This window comes from Mauremys mutica, chromosome 12 (assembly GCF_020497125.1).
Source record: "Mauremys mutica isolate MM-2020 ecotype Southern chromosome 12, ASM2049712v1, whole genome shotgun sequence".
NCBI lineage: Eukaryota > Metazoa > Chordata > Testudines > Geoemydidae > Mauremys > Mauremys mutica.
This window is the reverse complement of record NC_059083.1, coordinates 63,791,527-63,815,644: the sequence shown is the minus strand read 5'-3', so window position 1 is coordinate 63,815,644 and position 24,118 is coordinate 63,791,527. Positions and strand designations below refer to the sequence as shown.

Genomic DNA, 24,118 nt, shown 5'->3' with positions numbered 1-24,118 from the left:
CAAACATATGAATTTTTGAATTTAAGCAGTCGAATTTTTTAAAATCAGGTTTGTTTTTGTTAAAATTATTAACTAAAATAGTTAAATGAAATATTAAAAAAAAAATTAAGTAGACTGTCAGCCAGGTCAACATGAGAAACTTAAAATATTGGCCTCTGCAGCTAACTCCATGGTCTTCACCTTTATTTTTCTGTTTGTTCATAATCTGGGAAAGAAAAACAAGCTTTCCTGCTTTTTCAGGTCCCAAACGATTTCCTAATTTGGAATGAATTAGTCCAAAGGAAGAAAATATTCTTTCTACACTGGCAGAAGAAGCTACTGCTGTTAAAAGTGAGATTATCACTTCAACAGTCTCTGAATCCAAGTGCTTAAGTGACTTCCACCAGTTCACTGGTGGGACCTTCTTTAAAATATTATCAACAAATATATATTTCTTGAATGGTTCTTATTCCCAAACTGGGTCTCTTTTATGGCCTGCTGCCATTATAGGTTTTCCCTTCTAGTGAGAGAACGGTATGGTATATCTCAAATCAATGAAGGCTACACTCAGAAAGACTTCTGGAATATGCTGCTCAAACAGTTCCAGTTTTGTTTCTACTGCCTGTCCCTCCCTTCTCACATTTATCTCCAGACGACTTCTCCTTGTCCAGATCTATTTCGCCCCCAACAATCTTCTATTCATTGAACTTTTTGAAACTTAGCACTTTTAGAGAGAGGTAAGGGATTGACTCTGTGTACACAAATTTGCAGAGGGACAATAGGGTTGAGGTCTGTTATTTCTCACCTATATATTATTTCTTTAAAAACATTTTTGCTGTTAACAAGCATGTTATCTCTGGAGACACAAATCCACAGTTTGAGAACTGCAAAACTAAGCATCTCTGATGGTATCTGCTAGACTGAGCACTGGGTAGATAGAAAGATTAACCTAAATAATCTATCCAGAAGCCCCCACCACTGTCTTGTCTCTTCACATCTGCTCAAGTGGGAAATAGTCACTTGGCAAGGAGTCTGGTGCCCTCTCCAACCCCAACTCAGCCCACTCAGGAAGGTTCCCCTATATTTCCTCCACATTGGACAAATGACTTGCTCAGAAAGCCCCCTGTGGGTTAGGACTCAAAGGGGAGCACTGTCCTCAGAAAAAGGCACCAACATCCTGATCAAAGAAAACTAAGAGAGGTGCAACTCCAATATTTCCAAGAGGGGAGAAGTCACTCCCAGAAAGGAAATGATCGGGCTGCAAACTTTCTAATCAGGTTAATCGTCACATCTGTCATGACCTTTGTAATAAAAATAAATAAATAGACATAATTTTAATTCACCTTCTGAAAGTAAATTCATATGGCAACATTTCAAAAAAAAAAAAGCCTTTTTTTAAAATTGCAGATCTGCAACTATACAATAAAGCCGCTCATCCAAGGATCTTTGGTGTAACTTTAAAATCTAAACAGTCCATACTAAATCTAAGAATCTAAACCAACTCCAGTGAGAACTGTTAAATACAGCATAAGATGGGGATTTCAAAAGCACACACCTTTGGCCTAAGTCTGCTGCCATTGAAGATGATGGTCAAATTCTCATCGACCTCAATGGGAGCAGCGTTAGACCAACACTGAGAACTTTTGAAACTTGCTCACACAGCTTGTATGTCAGTAGGTTCATTATAATCTCATATTTTTAAATACCATATTAACATATTATCAGTATCATCAGTAACTATTCAGGTTATACCCATCTTGCCTATTGTCAGTTACCTATTTATCTCTCTGTAGATATAGGTCCCCATTCAGTATGGTGCATGTGAATAGTCCCATTGGCATGGAGTAGAACTATTCATGTACTTAGTTAAGTACCTGCTTTAGGTAATGTTCTGAATTGGGGTGCTATCTATATATCTTCCTGTAAAAACAAACTCCTTTTGAAACATAAATAAAGAGTGTTTTAAAAAAAAACAAACCCCACCAAACAATACTTAGCAGTAAAAGTTGAATGTAGGCTGAAATTTAGCTTACAAAATCTTAAGCCCAGGGTAATCTTAAAAAAAAAAAATCAGTTTAGACTGTTTAATTGATGAGGTTAATAATATTCAAGTGTAATCTTGTGTCTCATAACTCCAAAGTGGCTTAGATTTTGAAAAAGAAATTTAATTACTGTTGCTATTCTCAGAAATACAGTCACCTGAATCATTTAACATACAAAGCTTCCTACTGTGTTTGCACAGGAAGTAGTTTTCATAAGTAATATTACTATGTATGCTTAATGTACCTTCCAAAATCTGTATTTACAGTACACGGAATATGGTGATATAACAGTTGTAAAGGAGTCATTATAATCTATTGTGTAAATAATATATGATTTTAAAATGTTTTAAACAGGTATTTATATGGTACACCAGAGTAGCGTATTGCAATAACACTTTCATATTCCCACGAGACAGTATTTTGTGGCCTCTAGTTAGTCAATATTTAAATAAGCAAGTAAGTGCAGAAATCCCTCTGCATAAACACTGAGGTTGTTACGCAAGTCAAAAGTGAAGAAATTCAAAGTTCTTTCAAATTGCATCCTTCCGTTTTTGTTCTCTGCCCTGAGAGGTGCCAGAGTAGATGGATGAGGAACCGTGCTGGCATAAAGGGAGTAATTTGGACCTTACACATACCAGGAGATAGGGACTAGCTGTTACAGGGATCTCCAGGTGCCTTGATCAATACTTGGATGTCATTGATGAAGCAAGGCAGTGTGTGTTGAATAGATACTGGATGGAGCACATTGGGAAGCATCACCTATTACAATAATTACTTCCAAACAAGCTGGGAGGTTCCCTGTTTTCTGTAGTAGAAAATAAGGTATTTATGGTTCTGAACAGTTAGATTATCTAAAAATGTATTGTCTTCTAGACTGTTGACTGCGTATTTGGCTAATTTGTCCACAATTTAGTATATGCCAGCACAGAATAGAAGGCAAATAATATTAACTTTTTTTTTTGGTGCCCTAAAAGTAAGTATATCTGTCTGTACAGTAGTGACCTACAACATTGCATGAACATGCTAGAGAAGAACATGATATATTCTACAATGAGTAAGTGAGTATGCATCTATAGAATATAATACTCAGAATTTTAAGCCACATTTTGGGGAACTACAGGGAATATTAAGGAGATATTTTCATATGAAAATCCAAATTATATTGCTAGTTCTGCCAAAAAAAATCCCTGTCTGACTCATCTCTCTCTACCTTGGCATTCCAGTCTGTAAAATCAGGGATGTACTTCTCTGCTTCATAGATTTGTTGTGAGGGTGCTATTTGTAAAGCACATTGCAATTCTTTAGCATCTTCCATTTGAGGAGCTCAAAGTATTAAAGAAGAACATAAATCACCAAATAGCCATCTCTGAATAAATGACACATTTAATAAGCATTACACTCACAACACTTCTTTGAGATACAGAAGAAATGCTAGAATATCAATTTTATAGATGTGCAAATTACAGTAGGGAGGTGAAATCACTTTCCCCAGGTTCCACAGCATATCACTGGCAGACTCGGGAATATCACTCCCAGCTCTGCATTCTGAACATTTATACGACTTTCTCCACTGAAGTATTCTGAAAGTACTGTTAATAACAACTGTAACTAACACGTAGCAGTCTGGATAATTTCACTGTTTTCAGCAACTAAAATTTATCTCTCTGCCTTCTCTCTAGATAAGAAAAACAACAGCCAGTCAAGTGTATGAAATGTTGATAACCTACAGTGATATTGTCGATCCTGATATTCTGGATGAGGTCATGACAGTACTTAGTGACACCAACTGGTGAGTGAATTCATTGTCAGAGAAATGTTTAATAATAAAGCCAATTTTAATAATTCTCATATCTATAAAATATTTGTTCATGAGGAAAAGTGGAAAAGGAACTGTAAACGACATGATATCTGTAACAAAATCCACTTATCGCTTTATACAAGTTTTTAGGCCAAAAAAGGTGTTGCTGAAAGGGACCTTCCTGCCCTGAAAGCTTGTATATTGTATATTACATATTGGTCGTAAATAAAGGTGTTATGAGTTTTAGTTTTACTTGTCCAATGGTGTTTTCTAAAATGCCCATAATTTCTAATAAAGAAAAAGGGGAGGAAATCCTGGAAGTTCTTTGTCTCCACAATAATTTTCTTTTTTGTATCACAAACTGGCCTGGCACACCAGGGTGCTTACCCTGGCGAACCACATGCCCGAGGTTGCCAACCCCTGAAATATAGGCTTCAGAAATGTTGAAACCTCCTTCAGAGTCTGACATTCCCCAGTGGAACTTTCATATTGTAGTATCAATTAAGTAACTGCATTAATAATATAATTTAAACTACCTTCCGTTATCTTTGTCATTAAATCTTTTCTGGAAAGAAGGCCTTGCATGCACTTGTGAATTAATATAGCTGAATGTACCACAACTACTTGCCAGGATTTTGAGTCATTTCTGTTACTCTATTAGAAGAACTCTTGTATCAAATGCTCTGCTATAATGGCAACATTGTCTTGTCCATGCCAGGTGCAGTGCGTTAGACTTTACTACCTTTGGGTCAGTGATTTCACTTGAAATTCACCTAGTGGGGAAAAAAGGGACTTCTAGCAGTGTTCTTAATAAAAAAGGGGTTCTCAAACTGGGGACTGGGACCACTCAGGGAGTCGTGAGGGTATTGGGGGGGGCATCATGAGCTGTCGATCTCCACCCCAAACCCTGCTTTACCTCCAGCATTTATAATGGTGTTAAATATATAAAAAAGTGTTTTTAATTTATAGGGGGGGGTCGCACTCAGGCTTCCTATGTGACAGGAGTCACCAGTACAAAAGTTTGAGAACCACTGCAATAAAATAACAGAATAGAAACATATGACAGAAAACTGAATGCTATAAGAACTGCTGATTATATTTATGCTTAAATGTTCATATTTTCACAGCTTTATTTAGTGTTGTATTATAATGAGCCTGAAATATTAATCATGAGGAGAGAGAGAGGCTTTGACTATACAGTTCTAGATCCACAGAGGGTGCAGGATAAAGGTGTCACTGCTTAAGAGATAAAGCAAATGAACTAATTTGAGTACCATTTGATGCCCTTTTCTTTAGTTCTGTGAATGCAACAAGTAATGTTCTCATCGTTGTATTACAATAGATGTGTTCATGACTTAAACACTTCCAAACTCTCCCATTTTAGTGACTTCTGATGTCTTCAAGGAACAAGTAGACTTAGGGCACTCTTTCACAGTTTCTCTGAAGCCATGTAAAAACACACTGGCGTTAGTCACTGATTTTGGATAATTGTTCTGCATTAACTTAAGTAGATTTTCTGTTTGCACAGCTTGCTTTTGGCAACCTAAAGGGTGCTGGATCTGAAACTCTGATATTAAACTATGGCATAAAATAATTCCCCATTCTGCTCTGAAATTCCTGACTGGTGATCGATTTTAAAGTAAATGATGTGTCAGAAGTATAATGATTGGCTGCTACTACTTTTCTTAATCTTTCAGTGCAGAATTAAAACAACTATATGAGCTTTTCTCAGATTTGTAGAATCTATTACTTTTCAGTCTTATGTCTTACATTTTGGTTAAATTACCATGTGAACTCTACAGTTAAAATAATTTGTTTCCACAAACTTTTGAAATTGCTCCTCCTGTGTTAATATCTTTCAATATTCACTCAGAAAGTTAAAGATTGTTTAGCTATTTTGGCATGAAATCCCTCTTTCATCTCCATAAATTGTGAAGAAGGGAGGGAGCAGTGGCTGTTGCTATGTCATATACAGAAATAACGCTGAGACAAGCAACTGGTTTGAGAACAGTGTTGTTTGTATTGTAGATTCCCCTTTATTAATTTGTCACTGAAGTAATCAAACTAAAAGAGGAATATTTAAATCAAAATCAGCAAAGAATCCTGTGGCACCTTATAGACTAACAGACGTTTTGCAGCATGAGCTTTCGTGGGTGAATACCCAATTCTTCGGATGCAAGTGGTGGAAATTTCCTGGGGCAGGTATATATAAGCAAGCAAGAAGCAAGCTAGAGATAACGAGGTTAGATCAATCAGGGTGGATGAGGCCCTGTTCTAGCAGTTGAGGTGTGAAAACCAAGGGAGGAGAAACTGGTTCTGTAATTGGCAAGCCATTCACAGTCTTTGTTTAGTCCTGAGCTGATGGTGTCAAATTTGCAGATGAACTGGAGCTCAGCAGTTTCTCTTTGAAGTCTGGTCCTAAAGTTTTTTTGCTGCAGGATGGCCACCTTAAGATCTGCTATTGTGTGGCCAGGAGGTTGAAGTGTTCTCCTACAGGTTTTTGTATATTGCCATTCCTAATGTCTGATTTGTGTCCATTTATCCTTTTCCTTAGAGACTGTCCAGTTTGGCCGATGTACATAGCAGAGGGGCATTGCTGGCATATGATGGCATATATACATTGGTGGAAGTGCAGGTGAATGAACCGGTGATGTTGTGGCTGATCTGGTTTGGTCCTGTGATGGTGTTGCTGGTGTAGATATGTGGGCAGAGTTGGCATCGAGGTTTGTTGCATGGATTGGTTCCTGAGCTAGAGTTACTATGGTGCGGTGTGCAGTTGCTGGTGAGAATATGCTTCAGGTTGGCAGGTTGTCTGTGGGCGAGAACTGGTCTGCCACCCAAGGCCTGTGAAAGTGTGGGATCATTGTCCAGGGTGGGTTGTAGATCCCTGATGATGCGTTGTAGGGGTTTTAGCTGGGGACTGTATGTGATGGCCAGTGGAGTCCTGTTGGTTTCTTTCTTGGGTTTGTCTTCCAGTAGGAGGCTTCTGGGTACACGTCTGGCTCTGTTGATCTGTTTCCTTATTTCCTCGTGTGGGTACTGTAGTCTTGAGAATGCTTGGTGGAGATATTCTAGGTGTTGGTCTCTGTCTGCGGGGTTAGAGCAGATACGGTTGTACCTCAGTGCTTGGCTGTAGACAATGGATCTTGTGGTGTGTCCGGGATGGAAGCTGGAGGCATGAAGGTAGGCATAGCGGTCGGTAGGTTTTCGGTATAGGGTGGTGTTGATGTGACCATCACTTATTTGCACCGTGGTGTCTAGGAAGTGGACCTCCTGTGTAGATTGGTCCAGGCTGAGGTTGATGGAGGGGTGGAAGCTGTTGAAATCGTGGTGGAATTTTTCCAGAGTCTCCTTCCCATGGGTCCAGATGATGAAGATGTCATCGATGTAGCGTAGGTAGAGAAGGGGCGTGAGTGGACGGGAGCTGAGGAAGCGTTGTTCCAGGTCGGCCATAAAAATATTGGCATATTGTGGGGCCATACGGGTGCCCATAGCGGTGCCACTGATCTGGAGATATATATTGTCAGCAAATTTGAAATAGTTGTGTGTGAGGATAAAGCCACAGAGCTCAGCAACCAGGTGTGCTGTGGCATCATCAGGGATACTGTTCCTGACAGCTTGTATTCCATCAGTATGTGGGATGTTTGTGTAGAGAGCCTCTACATCCATGGTGGCCAGGATGGTGTTTTCTGGAAGGTCACCAATGCATTGTAGTTTCCTCAGGAAATCAGTGGTGTCACGGAGATAGCTGGGAGTGCTGGTAGCATAGGGTCTGAGTAGAGAGTCTACATATCCAGACAGTCCTTCAGTGAGAGTTCCAATGCCCGAGATGATGGGGCGTCCAGGATTTCCGGGTTTGTGGATCTTGGGTAGTAGATAGAATAACCCTGGTCGGGGCTCTAAGGGTATGTTGATTAGTTCTGGTGTTAGTGTACGGAGTGTCCTGAGTAGATGGTGCAGTTTCTTAGTGTATTCCTCAGTGGGATCTGAGGGAAGTAGCCTGTAAAATTTAGTATTGGAGAGTTGTCTGGCGGCCTCCTTTTGGTAGTCAGACCTGTTCATGATGACAACAGCACCTCCTTTATCAGCCTCTTTGATTATAATGTCAGGATGGTTTCTGAGGCTGTGGATGGCATTGCGTTCTGCACGACTTAGGTTGTGAGGCAAGCGATGTTGTTTTTCCACAATTTCTGCCTGTGCACGTCGGGCATTGGAACTCTCACTGAAGGACTGTCTGGATATGTAGACTCTCTACTCAGACCCTATGCTATTATGTGGCTGCCTGCCTGCTCTATTCTCTGTTGGTCCAGTGCTTAGTGTACACCCCAAATTCAAATATAAGTCTAATAGTTTGAGATTTAAGATAGCGTTCTAGATTAGTTGGTGTGCGCTTGTTTCACCTGGGGAGACTTGTAGATAAAGCAGTTGAAGAATATAATGTTTATTAAAGAAGACTTATGACACCTTGCAGGGGATCATCAATTGTATGTTAAAATTCTCAAACTCTCTGGGCACTACAGGAACAACTTTATACTTCTGAATTAAAATAAATCTGTGTTGACATCAGGAAGCTGAACCAGCCTCAAATATTTGGTAAAAAAGACAATAACCAGGATATGCATGTTTGAAATAGTCTCCCTGTTAGAACTACCATGGGTTTAGGGTACAATTGTTTAATTTATAATATAACAAAATGTGCCTTTTGTTTTGGCTCAAAGCAAGTTTGCAACTTGCCAAAGTTGTCAAGTATCTTTGAAAAAGGCCAGAGGTATTCAACATTTAGATTGTGTGCACCCTTTTCTGTAGTACTGGAATCAGTTTTGTCCTCCCCAGAGAATTAAGTCACTGGGTATGAGACTCTATATACCATGGCTACCTTTACAAAATCAAAATTATGTACAGGGTTGTGTCAGAGGTACCAAAGGTTTCCCTTTATTTTAGGCTTGGAAATACCTTCAATATCGAATAATCATTTGGGGACATTGACACTTCTAGGAGACATTCTGTTAAGAGTCCTCTGGTTTAATGCAGTGCAGTAAAAATGTTATACTTTTTTTGTATCAATCAAATCAGAATTTATTAAGAGTAAATCTGTTTCACTTTACTTTGAAGGGATACTGTATTAAGAATAAACAGGAAATAGTATTGTCAAACTGTTCATTAAGCTTTTCTTTTCACTGCATGTTACAAATTCAGTTCCAAAAATTATTTTCTTGATGGACTGAAAGCATGAACATTAAAAGGAATTATCTTATCTTCCCTTGTAGGGATGCTGAATTACCACTAGTGAGAGAGAAGCGCAACTATCTCTGTGACCTAATGAAAGTGCCGAAACCGCAACTAGTGTCCAAGGTAGAGTTTGGAGTTTTTGCTATAGAATTTTCCTGAAGAAACAAAATTAAAAGCATCAGTTATTTTACTAAATATTCTGTACTTGTTAATGACATCTAGAAATCCAAGATCCATGGGATTGTGCTATGAGCCTAAGACATAAGTACAGAATGTATGGAATTGTCTAAAACAGTTTTTATAAAACCCTCCAATCCCATTCCTTGAAAACATTCCAGACTTCTGGTGTAAATCTCAACTTACTGAGACAATGCAAGCATGAAATAATGTAGCACAGATGCCTGTGTGTACAGTGTGTGTGTCTGTGTTTTGTGGAAAAGAATGGTAAGAATTTCCCCTTCAAATTCAATAGCAAAACTAAAATTCCATGACTTATGTGACTTCCTATAAATTGATTCTGCATTTAGGACAAAAAAGGTATTGAAAGATTCAGAAAAGTTATATTCTAAAACCTAATAACCTGAGAAGTGACGACATGTAACCTTAGGAAAGAATTTCCTTACTCAGTTTAATGTACACATGATGGGCCAGATTTGCAGAAGTATGCAGCATGAAGCCAGCACAGTTTTGAGTACAGCTCATTCTCCACAGGAGGAGAACTCTGTTTTGATCACTGTGACCCTAAGCCAGAGAAGCATGAGAGAGGTTCTTTTCCTCCAGATATGTCAGACAATGGGGAGGGAGATGTTGGCCACCAGGATAAGCAGGCTAAATAGAACCAAGGACAAATATTAAATACACTTGTCCTCCCCCTTCATTCCTTCTTCATGCAAATTGTTAGGGAGGCATGGAACATGCTTCAGGTGGCAGGCCCTGAAATTCTACAAGGCCACCTAAAGCTGCACTCTTCACTGGCTAAACTTGATGCAACAGGTAATTACTGCAGAGGGAGTTTTCTTACTAAAGGACCGTACAGGCACAAAGATAGATGCCATTCTTAGAACAGACTTCACAGCCTCTTCAGCAGCCCTACTGTCACTAGGAAGCACATGCTTGCTAGTGCTACGGTGTCCTGCTGTGATGAATTAAAAACCTCTGCCCTCAGAACAAAGAAGAGCTCACTGATAGCTAAAGAAATACCTGTAGCTGCTGCATTCATAAAAAGAGGATGCATGGACTCTCAGATGTCCTGGCCCTAACTCTGACTTAAGCCCTGTCAAGTAAAATTTATCTGTATCTTATTTGTAATCCCATTCATGGGGAAGCTTGATAAGATGGTAACATATTATATGAACAAAGTATTAGTTTCCTACTCCTGTGAGATCAGACAGAGATGGGGGCAGAATCTCATTTCAGTCCTACTCACAGCAAAAGTAACAGAGTAGAGATTCTTCCTGTTCCAGGAGAAACCCCTGGGCTCAGAGTTTGGATTTTATGGAACTCTTCTTCCACTCTGAACAGAGTGACTGCGATAGGGCCTGCTTCCCTTAAAAAATAGAACCCAGGTTAGGATCTCCTGTGTTACAGGCATCAGATTCCAATCCAGTTCAGAGAGATGATAGTGTAAGATGAATATTCATCTGGAGCTTCAGGCTCTGCAGCTTCAACAGCTGAGAAACAAACCACACCAAAAGCACTAGAGCTTGTCCCTTAAGGCACTTCCAGGACTCTGTTCCATCATCATTGAAGAAAGGTATCAGGAAGAGTCTTGGACTGCAAGAGTATGAACAGCCTGATGAAGAAAACACATGTCAGGACTACTGTAGTCTTTCTAGCAGAAATTTACCTCCATATTCCAGTGAGATTCTCAAATAGGGTGGAGCATGCGTTGGGACATATACTTGAAGTAGTATAGCTAATGGTTCTGAACAAAAAATAATCCAGCCAAAATGTAAAGGTGGAGTTCTTCATCAGGGAAGCGGACCAAAAATTGCTGGGACTAGACTCTAGTTCACAGATGGTCAAATCTCTCCTCTCCCCACTTCAACTACTGAGAAGATCAGGGGACACCAAGAATGCTGGGATACCCAGACCTAGTTGAGCTTCCACAGAGGTCTCCCCTCCATTTTCCTAATTGGTAGGATTTCCTACACCAGAGCTGTATGCTGCATCTCATTGCAGACAGCTAGGTTTTTAAGACTTGCAGGTTCTCCATCTCTTTTGCCTGTGTGAGACTTGAGACAAAATTCTGTCACTCTCAATCTTTCCAGACTACCATACCCCTTTCAGGAATCTGATTTGTCTTACGTACTTAAAAATTACTTGTTTACAAAATCATCACAGCCCACTATTACTGAAAAATTGCTTATTTTCTAATTTTTACCATACAATTATAAAATAAATAATTTGGAATATAAATAATGTACTTACATTTCAGTGTATAGTATATAGAGCAGCGTAAACAAGTCATTGTCTCTGTGACATTTTGGTTTGCACTGATGTCGCTAGTGCTTTTTATCTAGCCTTTTGTAAAACTAGGCAAGTACCTATCCCCTAGAAGACCTCTGCATACCCCTGGTTGAGAACCACTTTCTTAGAGGATGGCCTAGACTTGGCCTGCAACCTCTTTCTATTGCATTTAACACACTAGCTCATCTACATTTCTAGGTACATAACCAAATGGTAGTGAGGTTCCACAGAGTAGCATATGTGTCCAACCAGCAGTCAAACCTCTTCCCTAGCTAGAATCTGTCTACAATGCAAAGACTCTCACAATCACACTTATGGCATTTTATTCCTTTTCCATAACGATATATTTCTTCGTTGCAACCACGTGAGCTAGAAGAGTTTTCAAAATCTTCATTCTCAGATACTACCCATAATGCATCTTCTGTGAGGACAAGGCTGGTCTTAATCTTGAGTACAGATGACTCTAGCGTAATTCTTTTTCTTTTGGTGTTGAGATTTTGGGAAAAACAAAAGCAATGCATGTGGCAGATCTGAGAAGAGCAGTTCAAGTATTCCTTAATAGACTCAATTAGCTTAGTAAAACATCATTTTTATTCTCCCTGTAAGTCACATGCATGTGCTTGAAAGTATCTAAAATCATCCATTCTTAGCTAGATTAAATACTGTTGCTGAAGCACATTCATCAGCAGAAGAGGTTGGAGCCTACTCAATGCTTCCATAGTCAGCAGCCAGAACAAAAATCTGTAAAATGGCTACCTGGTCATCCATCAACACCTCGCATGCTTTGCCCTTCATTCTTCTTCAGAAGAAAATGTCAGCAGAAGGATGACCTCAGCTGTGGATTTAAAATAGATTAACACTACTTACTTTTGGGAAAGGGTAACATTCTTCTGTCCCATATGTCATTCAATCCCTATTCATTCTTCTTTATTGCTCTCTATGCCCCAGACTGGGGTAAATGTGTTAAAATGGGGCAAACTGTGGGAAATAAGGATTTGCTGTTAATTTCTACTTAAGCTCTTACTTAAAATGCAGAATTTCCTCCTATAGTTTTGGAGGTATTTGTACTGGTGGAAGGGTTGTGGCCAAGCCCTGGAACATCAGATAAGACTTAACTGCCTCTGGTGTTTGTAAGTAGAGATACAACGCAACTGTGGTGAGCTGTAAGCAGCCAGGTTCAGAAAGGAAATAACTGGTTTTGTGACTTAATGTGTCACATGATTATTTGTTTTGTTCTGAAAACTTTGATAGTAAAAGGGCCAAGAAAACCAGCTGCTGAAGTGATTCCTACTCCCCTGGTATACAGTTAGTCAATTTGTACAGCAGCTGGAACAGATAATTTTGTAAATTTGATGAAGAAACATTCTTAAAGTTCTCATCTGGTAAATCACTCTTGCTTAAAGTGAGAGCTGGTGTTTTAATGATGTGGGAGATTAAGAATCTTGTTTTACTATCAGTGTTGACTGCTCTTTGCTTCATCAGTTTTATGATTAAGCATTTCAAAATATAGAGGGTATAAATAATTGGTAAGAAAATTGTCTTGAGCTGGGTGAGTTTTATTCTTAAAACTTGGAGACTTAGATGAAAGATTGGAAAGAAAAGTAAATCCTTTGATATAAACAAGATAATATGATGCACCTGTGTGCGTGTCTGTGAAAAAATTATTGCAAATACTATAATGCGAATCTTTCCTTTGCTATCCCATTAAGGTTTCAGGGCAGAATTTGGTGCTTTAATATTTCCTCTGCATGTTTTCTAATAATGCTGATTAAACACTTGCTAGAACAAATAGAAGTTTTCAAGTAAACTGCAAGGCTATTTTCATTTTTGCTAATATTAAAGAATGACAATCCCACCTGCAACCTACTCTGTATTACTAGTGGAGGAGTTTCACACCAGTGAACTCCAGTGACACAAACACTTGTCAGTAGGGATGGGGAGGGGTGTATGAGAAAAAATACACAGCACATTCTACCTTTCTCTGAGAGCTCACTTCATAAACGTAGAGGAAAATAAACTGGATTAGATAAAGCCAGGCATAACATTTGAATATTTTCATTTTACAAGCCACTTGAACTTTATTTATCCTTTTGCGAAACGTGTCAGATGAATAATATTTTACACGTTGATTCAACTAAATCTTTTTTTAAATCTAGCAGTTGTGATATTTACCATCTGTTAAAATACAATTCACTTTTAAAATGTAAAGGCCTTTAGTTTGCTTTGGTTGATATCATGCATTCAGTTGTTAGCTGGATTAAAAGTCACTGAGTACCCTACCTAAAAGGAATTTCATAAGTTCTTCTTTTTTTGTTTCCTGTATGTAGAGTGCAGCGTAGTAAAGCAGTCAGTGTTCTCTGTTGCTTTGAAAACTGAAGCTCTCTGGCACTTGCGTCATGAAGGAGGAAGTGATCTGTGCTGCAGCATCTTGATAAACTGGAGTTTGAGACTGAGCTACAAAATACGATTAGCAAAATTAACGTAATGAGTAAAAGCGTGTTCAAAAGCATCACACAGAGAGATGCCACTGAAAAAGCAGGCTGTTTATCTGTCAGTATCTCTGACCACAATATAAAGAAGGCAACAAAAGTCCATTGTTTTCAATTCTTAAATTTGTTATCTGTAGCCACAAGATGGCAGTTTGTCCTCATGATCATTGTCATAAGTGAGCTGCTTTTGAATGCCAATGTCTTGCATTCCCCTCAGTAAACCTGACTTAGTGTCTCTCCTCTAAAATCACTGCGCTTGTACTTGTGTATTATACATTTACAGTTGTGGCTAATGTGTGTGGTCAAGACAAATATTTAAGATGATAATGTAACAGTTCAGAGTGGTAATACTTAATAGTAATACCTCTCTCAATAAACCGTTCTTTTATTGCCTTCAACCCTGACTTATAATCTGCAAGCAAAAGCAGACAATCTTCGTTCTGGGTAAGGTCAAAGCCTAAAATAAACAGAGACTGTCGACTAGTGTAAATGAGTGGTGACTTTGTGTTATAAGGTAGAATTCAAGAGACATCAAGCAGAACCTCACTTTTCCAAATGCGGAGTACAGAGGTGACAGGTCAGTACTTCAGCCACTGCCCTTACTGTTGGACATTTTTAAAAATGTCCATTATCAGCTAGTCACGTTGCCTCTCAGCAGCCCCCTGGGCCTCTAAAATAGATCAGTGATTGCAGGCTACATTCAGAGTTGACAGGCTAGTACAGGTAAACCTTTTTATTTGTTGTTTCATGTAAACTCCACTTCCTTCATGTGTGCATTATGCCAATTTCTGAACATGAAGAGCCAAATTCAGAGATGCCATATATGGCATGGTTATCAGGTACAATAACCACATTTATTATTCACTTTGAATATCAGAGATGGTTCTTTATGAACATTTGTTCAATTTAAAAAACCCATGTTTGTTGTGATAATTGGAGAACTGCAGCTCGCATATCCAAGAACCTGGCCAGCTCTTGTGCAAAACTTACTTGCTTTGAACTTAATGTTCAAAAATTAATTCCACAAAACAAGCATTACAACATACTAAAATGAACTCTCAGTAGTGGTGTATGCAAACCAATTGTTTATCTGTGGTATACATGCAGCACTATCACAACTATACAGTTAATTTTTTTTTATCTGCACAGGTAATTAAAACAATAATCTAGGGCTCACCAAGCCATGACTCTAGTGTTGGTAACATGGTGATCTGAAAGTGGATGAGAAATGGCCACTGTTAACTGACGCTACCACTAGCAATTTGCAACTGGTGTGACATCATTTGAAAATAGACAGCCCATTGTTTTTCTGGGTGCAAGCACAGGACACAAAGTGATGAACTACATTATTCTCTGTACAGAGTGAATCAATTCATTCCGCATTTTCAAAACCAAAATTGCAACCAGTCATTCGCCATAAAGAGGCGCTTAATAAGAAGTGATACAACAGCTGATTTTTTTTTCCCCTACAGAAAGGCCAACTATAAAAAGCCATAAGTTAACTGCATTTGATGGTGAGAAAACCTACCTCTACCCTGTCACTCACTTTTATTCCACTATACAGTAAGCACTTGCAGCATGCTTTGCTCTAACAGAGGGATGTGTGGAAACTGATTTTTAAGCTTATGTGACATACAACAATAGAAGGACAAACAAAAAGATAGTATGCTATATAAACCCAGTCAAAAGAGCCTATGCTAATTCTTTCTCTAGATTCACAAGGGAAGCTAAATATATGAATTATTTGTGACAAGTGTATTAAATTGTTCTCTTCCTGAAGCAGAAGGGAAGGAGAAATGCTAGGGTGGCATGATTTTCACTTTTGTACAAGTGAGCAAGCCCAGAAACTAGCTTTTGTTAATATTCATACCAGAATGACTTAGGGATATATCTCAAGTACATACACACTGCCCTTGAGACCCTACCGTCACAGGTGTAGGAATGGCTCACACCTCAAATGCCGGAGCTTATAGAAGAGAGGTTTTCAAACCGTGGGGGCGCATCCCCTGAAGAACTGAGCAGCCATGACGTGCAGCTTGGGCTTCAGCCCAGCATGGCAGGGCCTGAGGAGAGAGCGCAACCTCCATCCCCTAACTCACCTCTTTTTGTCTGGGTTGGGGGTGGCGCAACCAAAAATCGTAATTCCGGGGGTGCATTCCAAAAAGTTTGGAAACTACTGTTATGTCTGGTGTATGGGCTACTATATCTCACTGATTAAGGGTGCAGATGTCAAGGTCCCTTTAGACCATTACTGCTCATATAGCAACATTTGTTCCTTGCTTGGTGCAAAAACAGCACTGGCCCAAATCAAGACAGAATAGTTCATTACTAGTAACAAGACAGGACCTCCTCCCCCACAAAAGGGTGAACTCATTCATTTAAAATTAAAATGGATTATAATACATCAATACAGAAGTGTCAAAATATATTTAAATCAGAAAAATTAAACTAAAAAGATTACTAAAATGTTTAGACTTGGCACTTTAGAGTTAGTCATGGCTATAGACCATTTCCACTGATGATAAAATCTTCAGCTGTGTTATGTATTATTAACCAGTCCTTTAGAGAGCACTGTATTACTAGAATCTAGAAAAGACTTTTACTGGGAAAAAACCGCAAGTAGTATAATCACTCTTTGAATTGTACCAGCTGAAGATAATAATTGACTGTAAGAATAACTGCAACCCAGTTTGGCAAGTGGCTGTATAAACCTGGTTTCTAACTTTTCCTTTCAAGTAGACTAAAAAACCCCTATTGTACTTCTGTTTCATTACCAACTCTCATCCTTGTACTCCTATTCTTAGCATGGGACTTTTTTTTGGAAGATTTGCTATACAGTATGTTCCGAAGTAGGAGTGTGAGCTGTGGATCAAGGTCAAAATGGATAAAGCTCCCATGGAATCGCCACACTTTCAGAAGCTTTAGTTTTATAAAGATTGTGGTATAAAAAATATTCAACCAACATAAAAAACCAGTCACATGAAACTCAAATGAGAAATATTCTCTGTGCTATGAACCTCAGCATTGGATCTTAAAGGTAATACTCCCAAAATGGGGTTGGCTTCACAGCCATGCAGCACAAAACCCTGTATTAATCCACAGAACAGGTACGACATGGAAAATGATAGGACAAAGTTCCCAATGCTGAACAGGACCCACCTATATGAGTGACAAACTTGGTTTCCATAGCTCTCACAATTTTTAGCTTCGCGGAGATTACGAAGTCTGGTCACAATTGAAATTCAATGAATAGACACCAGTCTGCTGCAGCATGATAGTTAGGGATGCTGCTAATTGGAGTGAGATCAAAACAAAGCCACTACTAAAGCAGGCTGGATTTAAAATGGCCATTTAGAGACAGATTTTCAAAAGAGCTCAGTACTCAATCTGCTTTTAAATAATATGCAGTTACAGAGATCTTTTGTGCAGTCACCTGTAGATCAGTGGGATGAGTATAAAAATTGAACCATTTCATCTTTCTTTGAGAAACTGACAATGCAAAATGTCTCTTGAAAATCTGGGCCTTAGGGGTTTAGTTACCAATCCTGTGGTCTGAGAGGCCAAGACCACCTTTTTCTGTACTATTCTAGAAAAAAAGCTACAGCCACTTTTTTCATGTAAATATTACATTCTGAGCTGAAAAGGATAAACATTGCCAATTTATAATAGCCTTTTCCTCAGCTTCTAGCTGGTAGGCATAGGCTGCAATTTCAGGCTGTTTTACATGTAACTGGGAAATCAGAAATATTTATCAGAAACACAGAACATGATCAGCAACTGGGGAGGGCAATGGAATGGGGGGGCTCAGTATTGATAATCTATACATGGAATTATAAACACTGAAGCAGGGATGGGGTCCTGGGAACAAGAGTGAAGTGATGCACATGATTAATCAATTCAAAACAGGGTATGCATGGCAGTAGCAGGGAAATGGAGAGGCAGGCTCAAAGTTACAGGCCTCTTCTGAAAGGAACCATTATTAACCAGGAGTTTTGGAGATGGGGAGGCACTCTTCTCCACACAGATTTTATAATTAAATTCTGCACAGCTGGTAAAGGAAGCAAAGAGCAGCAGCAGCAGCAGTTTACTAAACAGAGTGACAGCACTTGCTGGAATTCTTTAGAATTTGAACTTAGTATATTTTTGTATTAAATTTGAGTATATTGATGGTATAACATACAGCCTGATAGGGAGTGGCTCTGGATGCTGTGAGCCATTTCACCAGCTCAGACCAACTAACATTCAAGTAGGCAACACTTCTTGGTGTCCAGCCTAGTATCATGCAGACAGAGAAAAAAGTCAAAAGATAGTGTATACTGTATGGCCCCTCAGTACTATGCAATTCTCAGGCTGTCAGAATCACCCAACGAACAAGAAAGATGAACACAAAAGATAAAGATACTGATAAGGGAACAACAGTAACTAAGACAACCCTTTATTCTGTGATTAAATAAGTAGTAACTAGCAACCAAAATATCTTACTTAACCGGAGTAGAGATTTTCCAAAATAATTAGTGATTTTAGGTGGCCTACTTAAGAAACCTTAAAGGAGTCTAAGTTTTATAAAGTGCTATGCAATTAGAATCAGACCCGTCTAATGTGTCAAGCTTGGGTCCCGGAATCCCTAGGTAAAGTAAATTACCTCTTGATTATGTTAATTCACATATATTAAACCACTAAGTGGCATATTTCACTTGAGGGATAGTCTAAAGCAGAAGCTGACCTGAGGTTTAGTTCCTTCTTGAGCAAAGTTATAACTTGAGGTCCTCAGTGCAAGAAAAAGGTTATTTCCATGTTAGCAAAAATCTACTTATTTTTAAGCATACACAATAGGAGGCTGAGTGAAAATGCTGAGCATCTGTATACATTACCCTCTGGCTTCCAAATCACTTCCCATATACACTGTACTCCTAACATGCCTGAATCACAGGGATGCCATAATTTAGGGCCTCTTTAATCCCTCAGCACTAGCAGTTCACATAGATACAAAGCAGTAATGCAAAGATTTTACCTCAGGAAACACCAGCTGCTGTTGTCAGTAGCAGGAGATTAACCAACTCCAGGGAATGGCTTGGGGCCCCTGACCACTCTGGACAGAACCTGAGTCACCAAGGTCCCTAAACACTTTCATTGTTGTGAACATTTAAACTGCTGTGTACATTGTTTGCTATGGCTTTAATGTTTGCTTACGGTAGCAGCTTGCTCTGTAATCTAATGGATAATACTGGATGGGCTACTTACACCAAGAGTATAAGCAGCAGTAACAAATTTTGTACACTTAAAATTAGCAACAAAAATAGCACTTTCACTATTGTTTTTGTGATAATAAGCAGGAAGAATCACAATTATAAACTGACTGCTAAGCCAGTAAGTGCCATATTAACAACTGGTAAATATAGATATCAAAGGTATAACTTTATACTGCCTTTAGAAAAGAATAAATGATCAGAAGAGAGACATTGAGTGAAGTTCAAATTACTAACTACAAAACCTAACCCTCTCTGGACACAGTTTTTTTAACATACACATCACTCAGGATACATAAAGCACCAATTTCACTGCTGTACCTCAGTGTTCAGTTGAAATGATAATAATCCAGTCCCTCTTTCAAGTCTAGTGTGGCCAAGTTTTCTTCAAATCCTCCACCTGTCAGATCCTGTGGGATAAGAGACGGCGTTAGTTTATTCAGGTGAAATGAAGAAAAGCCCAGTTGTTGATCTAAAAATTAATTTTAAAAAGAGTTGAGAAATCTATCTGTGCATACATCCCCCCACACACTTCTAAAATTATTGCATTAGTTTAGAAACTCATGACCCTAGACAGCTTATTTCAAGAGAATAGAGAAAGAAAAAGAAAAAAGTTGTATCTCTGAGTTCAAAGTCTGTTTTGTTCTTTCCTTCCCTAACTGGTCATGTTCTGGATCAACCCCCAAGGCACCCCCCCTGCCAACCCCTGGAAACAAAAACCTTGTAGCTCCAGAGAGGAATACTGGCAGCTTTCAGACTCTCTTTTCATCCTCCGCTCATGGGGTGAAAGCTGGCATGTTCAAGAACTTTTCCAAGATAGCCCAGGGGGGATGGTCACCAGTTCAGACTGCTGGCAAACAGCTCATTCTAACTGCTAAGCACAACACAGGATTTGCACTGAAACCAGCTCTGCAGAGGACTATGTGTGAGTGCTTTTGTTTTGTTTTTTAAGTACACACATTTTAAGAGATTGGAACGAGGATACCATTTAACAAAATAGTAATAATTGTGGATTTTGCACAGTGTGCTTGTCTGATAAAATACACCTTTCAACAAGCAACTGGCATATTAACCATAATTATAGGTGTTTCCTTCAAATACTTTTTACTGTGTGGACAAGAAACTTTGTATTTTTGTTCCATGCACAATATTGCAAAGCCAGTGATACAGACTCAAGTGAAATAGTGATGTCATTAGGTAAACATGCCAACCTCAGCATTTCTGATGTGCTACTTCGCCCTCCTATAGTCTTTAATTTCACAAATCTTTAAGCTCTTCATAAATAATGTATTAATCATGACAATACCCTAAGAAGTAAGTAAGGGATAAACGAGGATTGCTTGAAACACAGCAGCTGTGTTAAGAGTTTTAACAACACACACCACCACTATGAAATCATACAGGAAAGAAGTGAAGCATAATACGTACAACTGAAATGGCCCAAAAGAATTCAGAGAGGCAGAATGTTCAACTGTCCTGGTCAAAATCTGATCAAAAAATTGCTGTGGGATCTTTAATGACCACAAACTGTCAGAACTTCAGCTTTACTTCTCACCCAGCTGGGACATCTCCAGCTTCTCATGTCACGAGGTTCAGTCAAGGAAGAGAGCCATCAACAGAATCTCTTGCAAACACGACTTCCCTTAGCATCTGAGTGTTCCCTGGAGGTCTCCCATTCAAACAATGAACTGCCCTAATCCTGCTTTAGCACGAGATGTGAGAATGCTAACAAAAGTATCCAAGTAGTGCTAATGTCATGTCTACAACCTGGATCATTGCTGCCTTTGGGGAAATAAATGTTGGATTCTGTGAGCATCAGTAAAGCTGTTTTACTCCCTCCTTTCATGTTCCTCCACTTCTCAGAGGGTCAGGTTTGTGGTTCTGACTTTTTAAAGAACAACTCTTCATTCTTTCTCCTGCTTGAACTGACAGATGAAAGGAAACATCTGCAGGCACATTGCTTCAGACCTCAAACCCACCCCAGCGAACTGTGCCTCAAAACCATATGGCTCTAATTACCTTTTTTCGGTTCTTCTACTTTAGTCTGCTCGGCAAAAAGTATTAAGAAAGCTGCTGCTGATGCTGTGCTATTTCAGCAACATGGTAACCACAAGCCCTAGTGCAAGTATTTATTGAACTTTGATGCTTTCTGTGCCTGAGAGTGATATAGTGGTAACTAATACATAATTTACATAGCACCTTTCATCCCAAAAGAGTCTAAAGCAGGGGTCCCCAACGTGGTGCTCGCGGGCGCCATGGCGCCCGTGGGGGCATCTAAATGTGCCCACGTCCTGGCCGGCGGTTGAGCATCCGCCGAAATTCGATGCTCGACCGCCGCCACGGTCCTTTGTCTGGCGCCCGCCAGACGAAAAGGTTGGGGACCACTGGTCTAAAGCAATTTACAAAGTGCTCAACAAAATACCTAAGTAAGGTATATGCCACTCACCACCCAAAGGCTGCTAGCTCTGGGGCAGAATGTGGCAGCTGGACACAGCAACACTAAACCGTTTAGGACAGGAAGTACAGACTATCACACTTAGCTGGAAGTGTGAGATAAAATGAAATGTGGCTATTTACACATGGACACTAAACACAGAATCTGCAGACTTCAGAAGTGAGAAGCTTTTTCAAGGAAGTCCTTGCTTTACAAAAATAACGCCCAATTGCTCAAAACCGTTTGACAGGTTCATTATGTTTCTTTAGCGACTGCTGAGCTACGGTGTTGGGAAGGGCCCTTTTTGTGTCTGCTCTGTCCATCTCCCATTCCCTTGGAGAGACACCCCCCCCTCCCAAACTACAGGGACTGCAGGTGTGCCTGTCTCTTGCACAAGGAGCCCAAGATGTGGGGGAAGCTGTGCCCTCTTCCCCCTGGCACACCTAGGTAAGAGCCAGGCACAGGATACAGTTAATTCCCATGCCACCTTCCCCTGGTATCCAGTAATTGCCACAGCACCTCTCCTCCCACTCAGGAGACAGGCTAGTCCCCATATCCACAGCATGCGCTTTATAAACAGAGTGGACTCTTCCCCTTTGCCACAAAACCCCACTTTTTTTTAGAAGACCAATAGCTTCAGGGCCCTGACGCTCTCATTTGCTGAGCACCCACTTCACCTATTGCAATCAGTGGTAGTTGAGGGCATTCAGCAGTTCGATGGACTGGGCCTTCATTTTGTGACTCACTTGAGACCACATACATCAGTGGTCTATGTGCAAGACCCCCCACTCAAGTTAATGTGGAATTCTACATAACAACGTATGGCTAAGTTATGACCCATGGTTTTCACCTCTCCCACGCCAGGACAGAGGGAGTGGGATGAGCCTCCCACCACGTGGTCAGAGTTCTGAATGTAGGTTTATTTTCAAGTTTTGTTTTGTTCTTTAAAACTCAGATGCTAAATTAAGCAGCATGGTTAAAAGGAATCCCATCATTCCCTGAGCAGCAGGTTGGGGAGCTGAAACGAGGCATGGCTTTACACAGCTGAACTAATGCAAGAAGCTGCCAGGAAAACCTACTGTATTTCTCACACACTAGCTTTTGGCTTCTTAATTGAGATTTGAAAGTAGAAAAGCCCTTTTCACTTCAAGCACTTGGAATCCAACCTGAGCCACAATACTCTGTGGAATAGAACTGGAGCAAGAAAGAGCATGCTCCTCTCTCCTACTCTGGACAAAATGAGAAAACATAAAGAATGCAAAGCTGTAGGTGAAGCAGGTTTTAAGGTTTGGACCGTCAAGAGCAAAGATTTTAGTCTCACAATGAGCAAAACACGCAAGTGCACCCCCCTCCCCCTTTTCTACCTCCACAGAATTGCAGCTGTAGCTCTTTGGCCTAAATGCGCTGAAAGATTTTTACAAATGGAGCAGGGACTGCATAGTGTAGCTTTTCCTTTCAAGAACTAATTTTAAACGTTAATGACAAATAATGCCAGCATAAGCCAGAAAGATGCTGCCTGCAAAATCCAGTAAGCAAGCAAGTCCTATTCTGAATAAATGGCAGTCACGGAAGTTCCACAAAAACAATCCATTTATTAAATTATCTAATCTTCTCAAGTGAGCAGGCACAAACCAGGCATGTTTCGCAACAGCTTTAAAATCTACACTGGAACTGAAAACAAGCTGCTCTTGTCCTGGATTGGAAAAGAAAGGAAAATAAGCCTATGGAATGCATTCTTGTACAATATTTTAAATAATAGGACAAGTCTTCAGGAGAAATGCCATCTCATCCCAGAGCACAGGATATTGGAGCCCAGCATGCAGAGACCTTGCCATGATCAATTCTCTCAAACTGATACCACTTTTACACAGTCATTCGTCAGAACAAAACCGCCCTTTAGTTAGTGTGAGACCTCTCTTGTAGGAGCTACTGAAGGAATCATAGATAGGTAACATGCTTAGCTTCAGAATGCTAAACAAGTAAGATGAACGGGTGATTAGTCCTGCCAAGTTTTTTATGTAGGGATAATTGTTTCATATTTGGTTATGTAATTTATATTATGCCCACCCTGTACAGAAATATATGGGGGGAGAATCATGTCCATCAATGGGGATGTATAGGTGCAACAGCCCAGAATGTTTAGAAGCCTGTTAATGACTTTTATTTAAGAAGAACTTGTCTAAGAGCTGAGAGGATGTGTTGCTAATTCTACCTTCCAGAAATCTCTGACAATTGCAGGTAACAAGTTCAGCAGGGAATATCTGTCTGGGTCATACTTGTTGCATGAGCACATATTCAGATTTGAGAACTGCTACCCTTAAGCGTTTCAGAACAGGGCATGTAAGGTTGTTTTATTTGTCTGCGTGACCTGAAACACACACCTGGGCAAAATGATTTGCCCAAATGATTTGAAAATTTCTCTAAAATACGCA

At 39.7% G+C, this 24,118-nt stretch overlaps 2 protein-coding genes across 11 annotated transcripts in view; one reads left to right on the top strand and one right to left on the bottom strand.

Moving 5' to 3' along the window:
- Window positions 1-14,900, top strand: part of TBCD (tubulin folding cofactor D) — a 266,851-nt gene extending 251,951 nt beyond the window's left edge. For 6 of the 7 annotated variants that reach the window (XM_044983304.1, XM_044983301.1, XM_044983300.1 and 3 more), the window contains exons 38-40: window positions 3,701-3,810; window positions 9,087-9,171; window positions 13,845-14,899. In XM_044983304.1, coding sequence (XP_044839239.1) covers window positions 3,701-3,810; window positions 9,087-9,171; window positions 13,845-13,856 — 207 coding nt within the window. In that variant the 3' untranslated portion in view covers window positions 13,857-14,899. Of the gene's footprint in view, window positions 1-3,700; window positions 3,811-9,086; window positions 9,172-13,844 lie in introns of all 7 variants that reach the window. The other variant, XM_044983298.1, reaches the window with a different exon arrangement.
- B3GNTL1 (UDP-GlcNAc:betaGal beta-1,3-N-acetylglucosaminyltransferase like 1) overlaps window positions 11,433-24,118 on the bottom strand; it is a 329,218-nt gene continuing 316,532 nt past the window's right edge. For 3 of the 4 annotated variants that reach the window (XM_044983307.1, XM_044983308.1, XM_044983309.1), the window contains 2 exons: window positions 19,574-19,662; window positions 13,568-13,971 (listed from right to left, as the gene is read on the bottom strand). In XM_044983307.1, the coding sequence (XP_044839242.1) occupies window positions 19,582-19,662 (81 nt within the window). In that variant the 3' untranslated portion in view covers window positions 13,568-13,971; window positions 19,574-19,581. Of the gene's footprint in view, window positions 12,353-13,567; window positions 13,972-19,573; window positions 19,663-24,118 lie in introns of those variants that run through there. The other variant, XR_006572924.1, reaches the window with a different exon arrangement.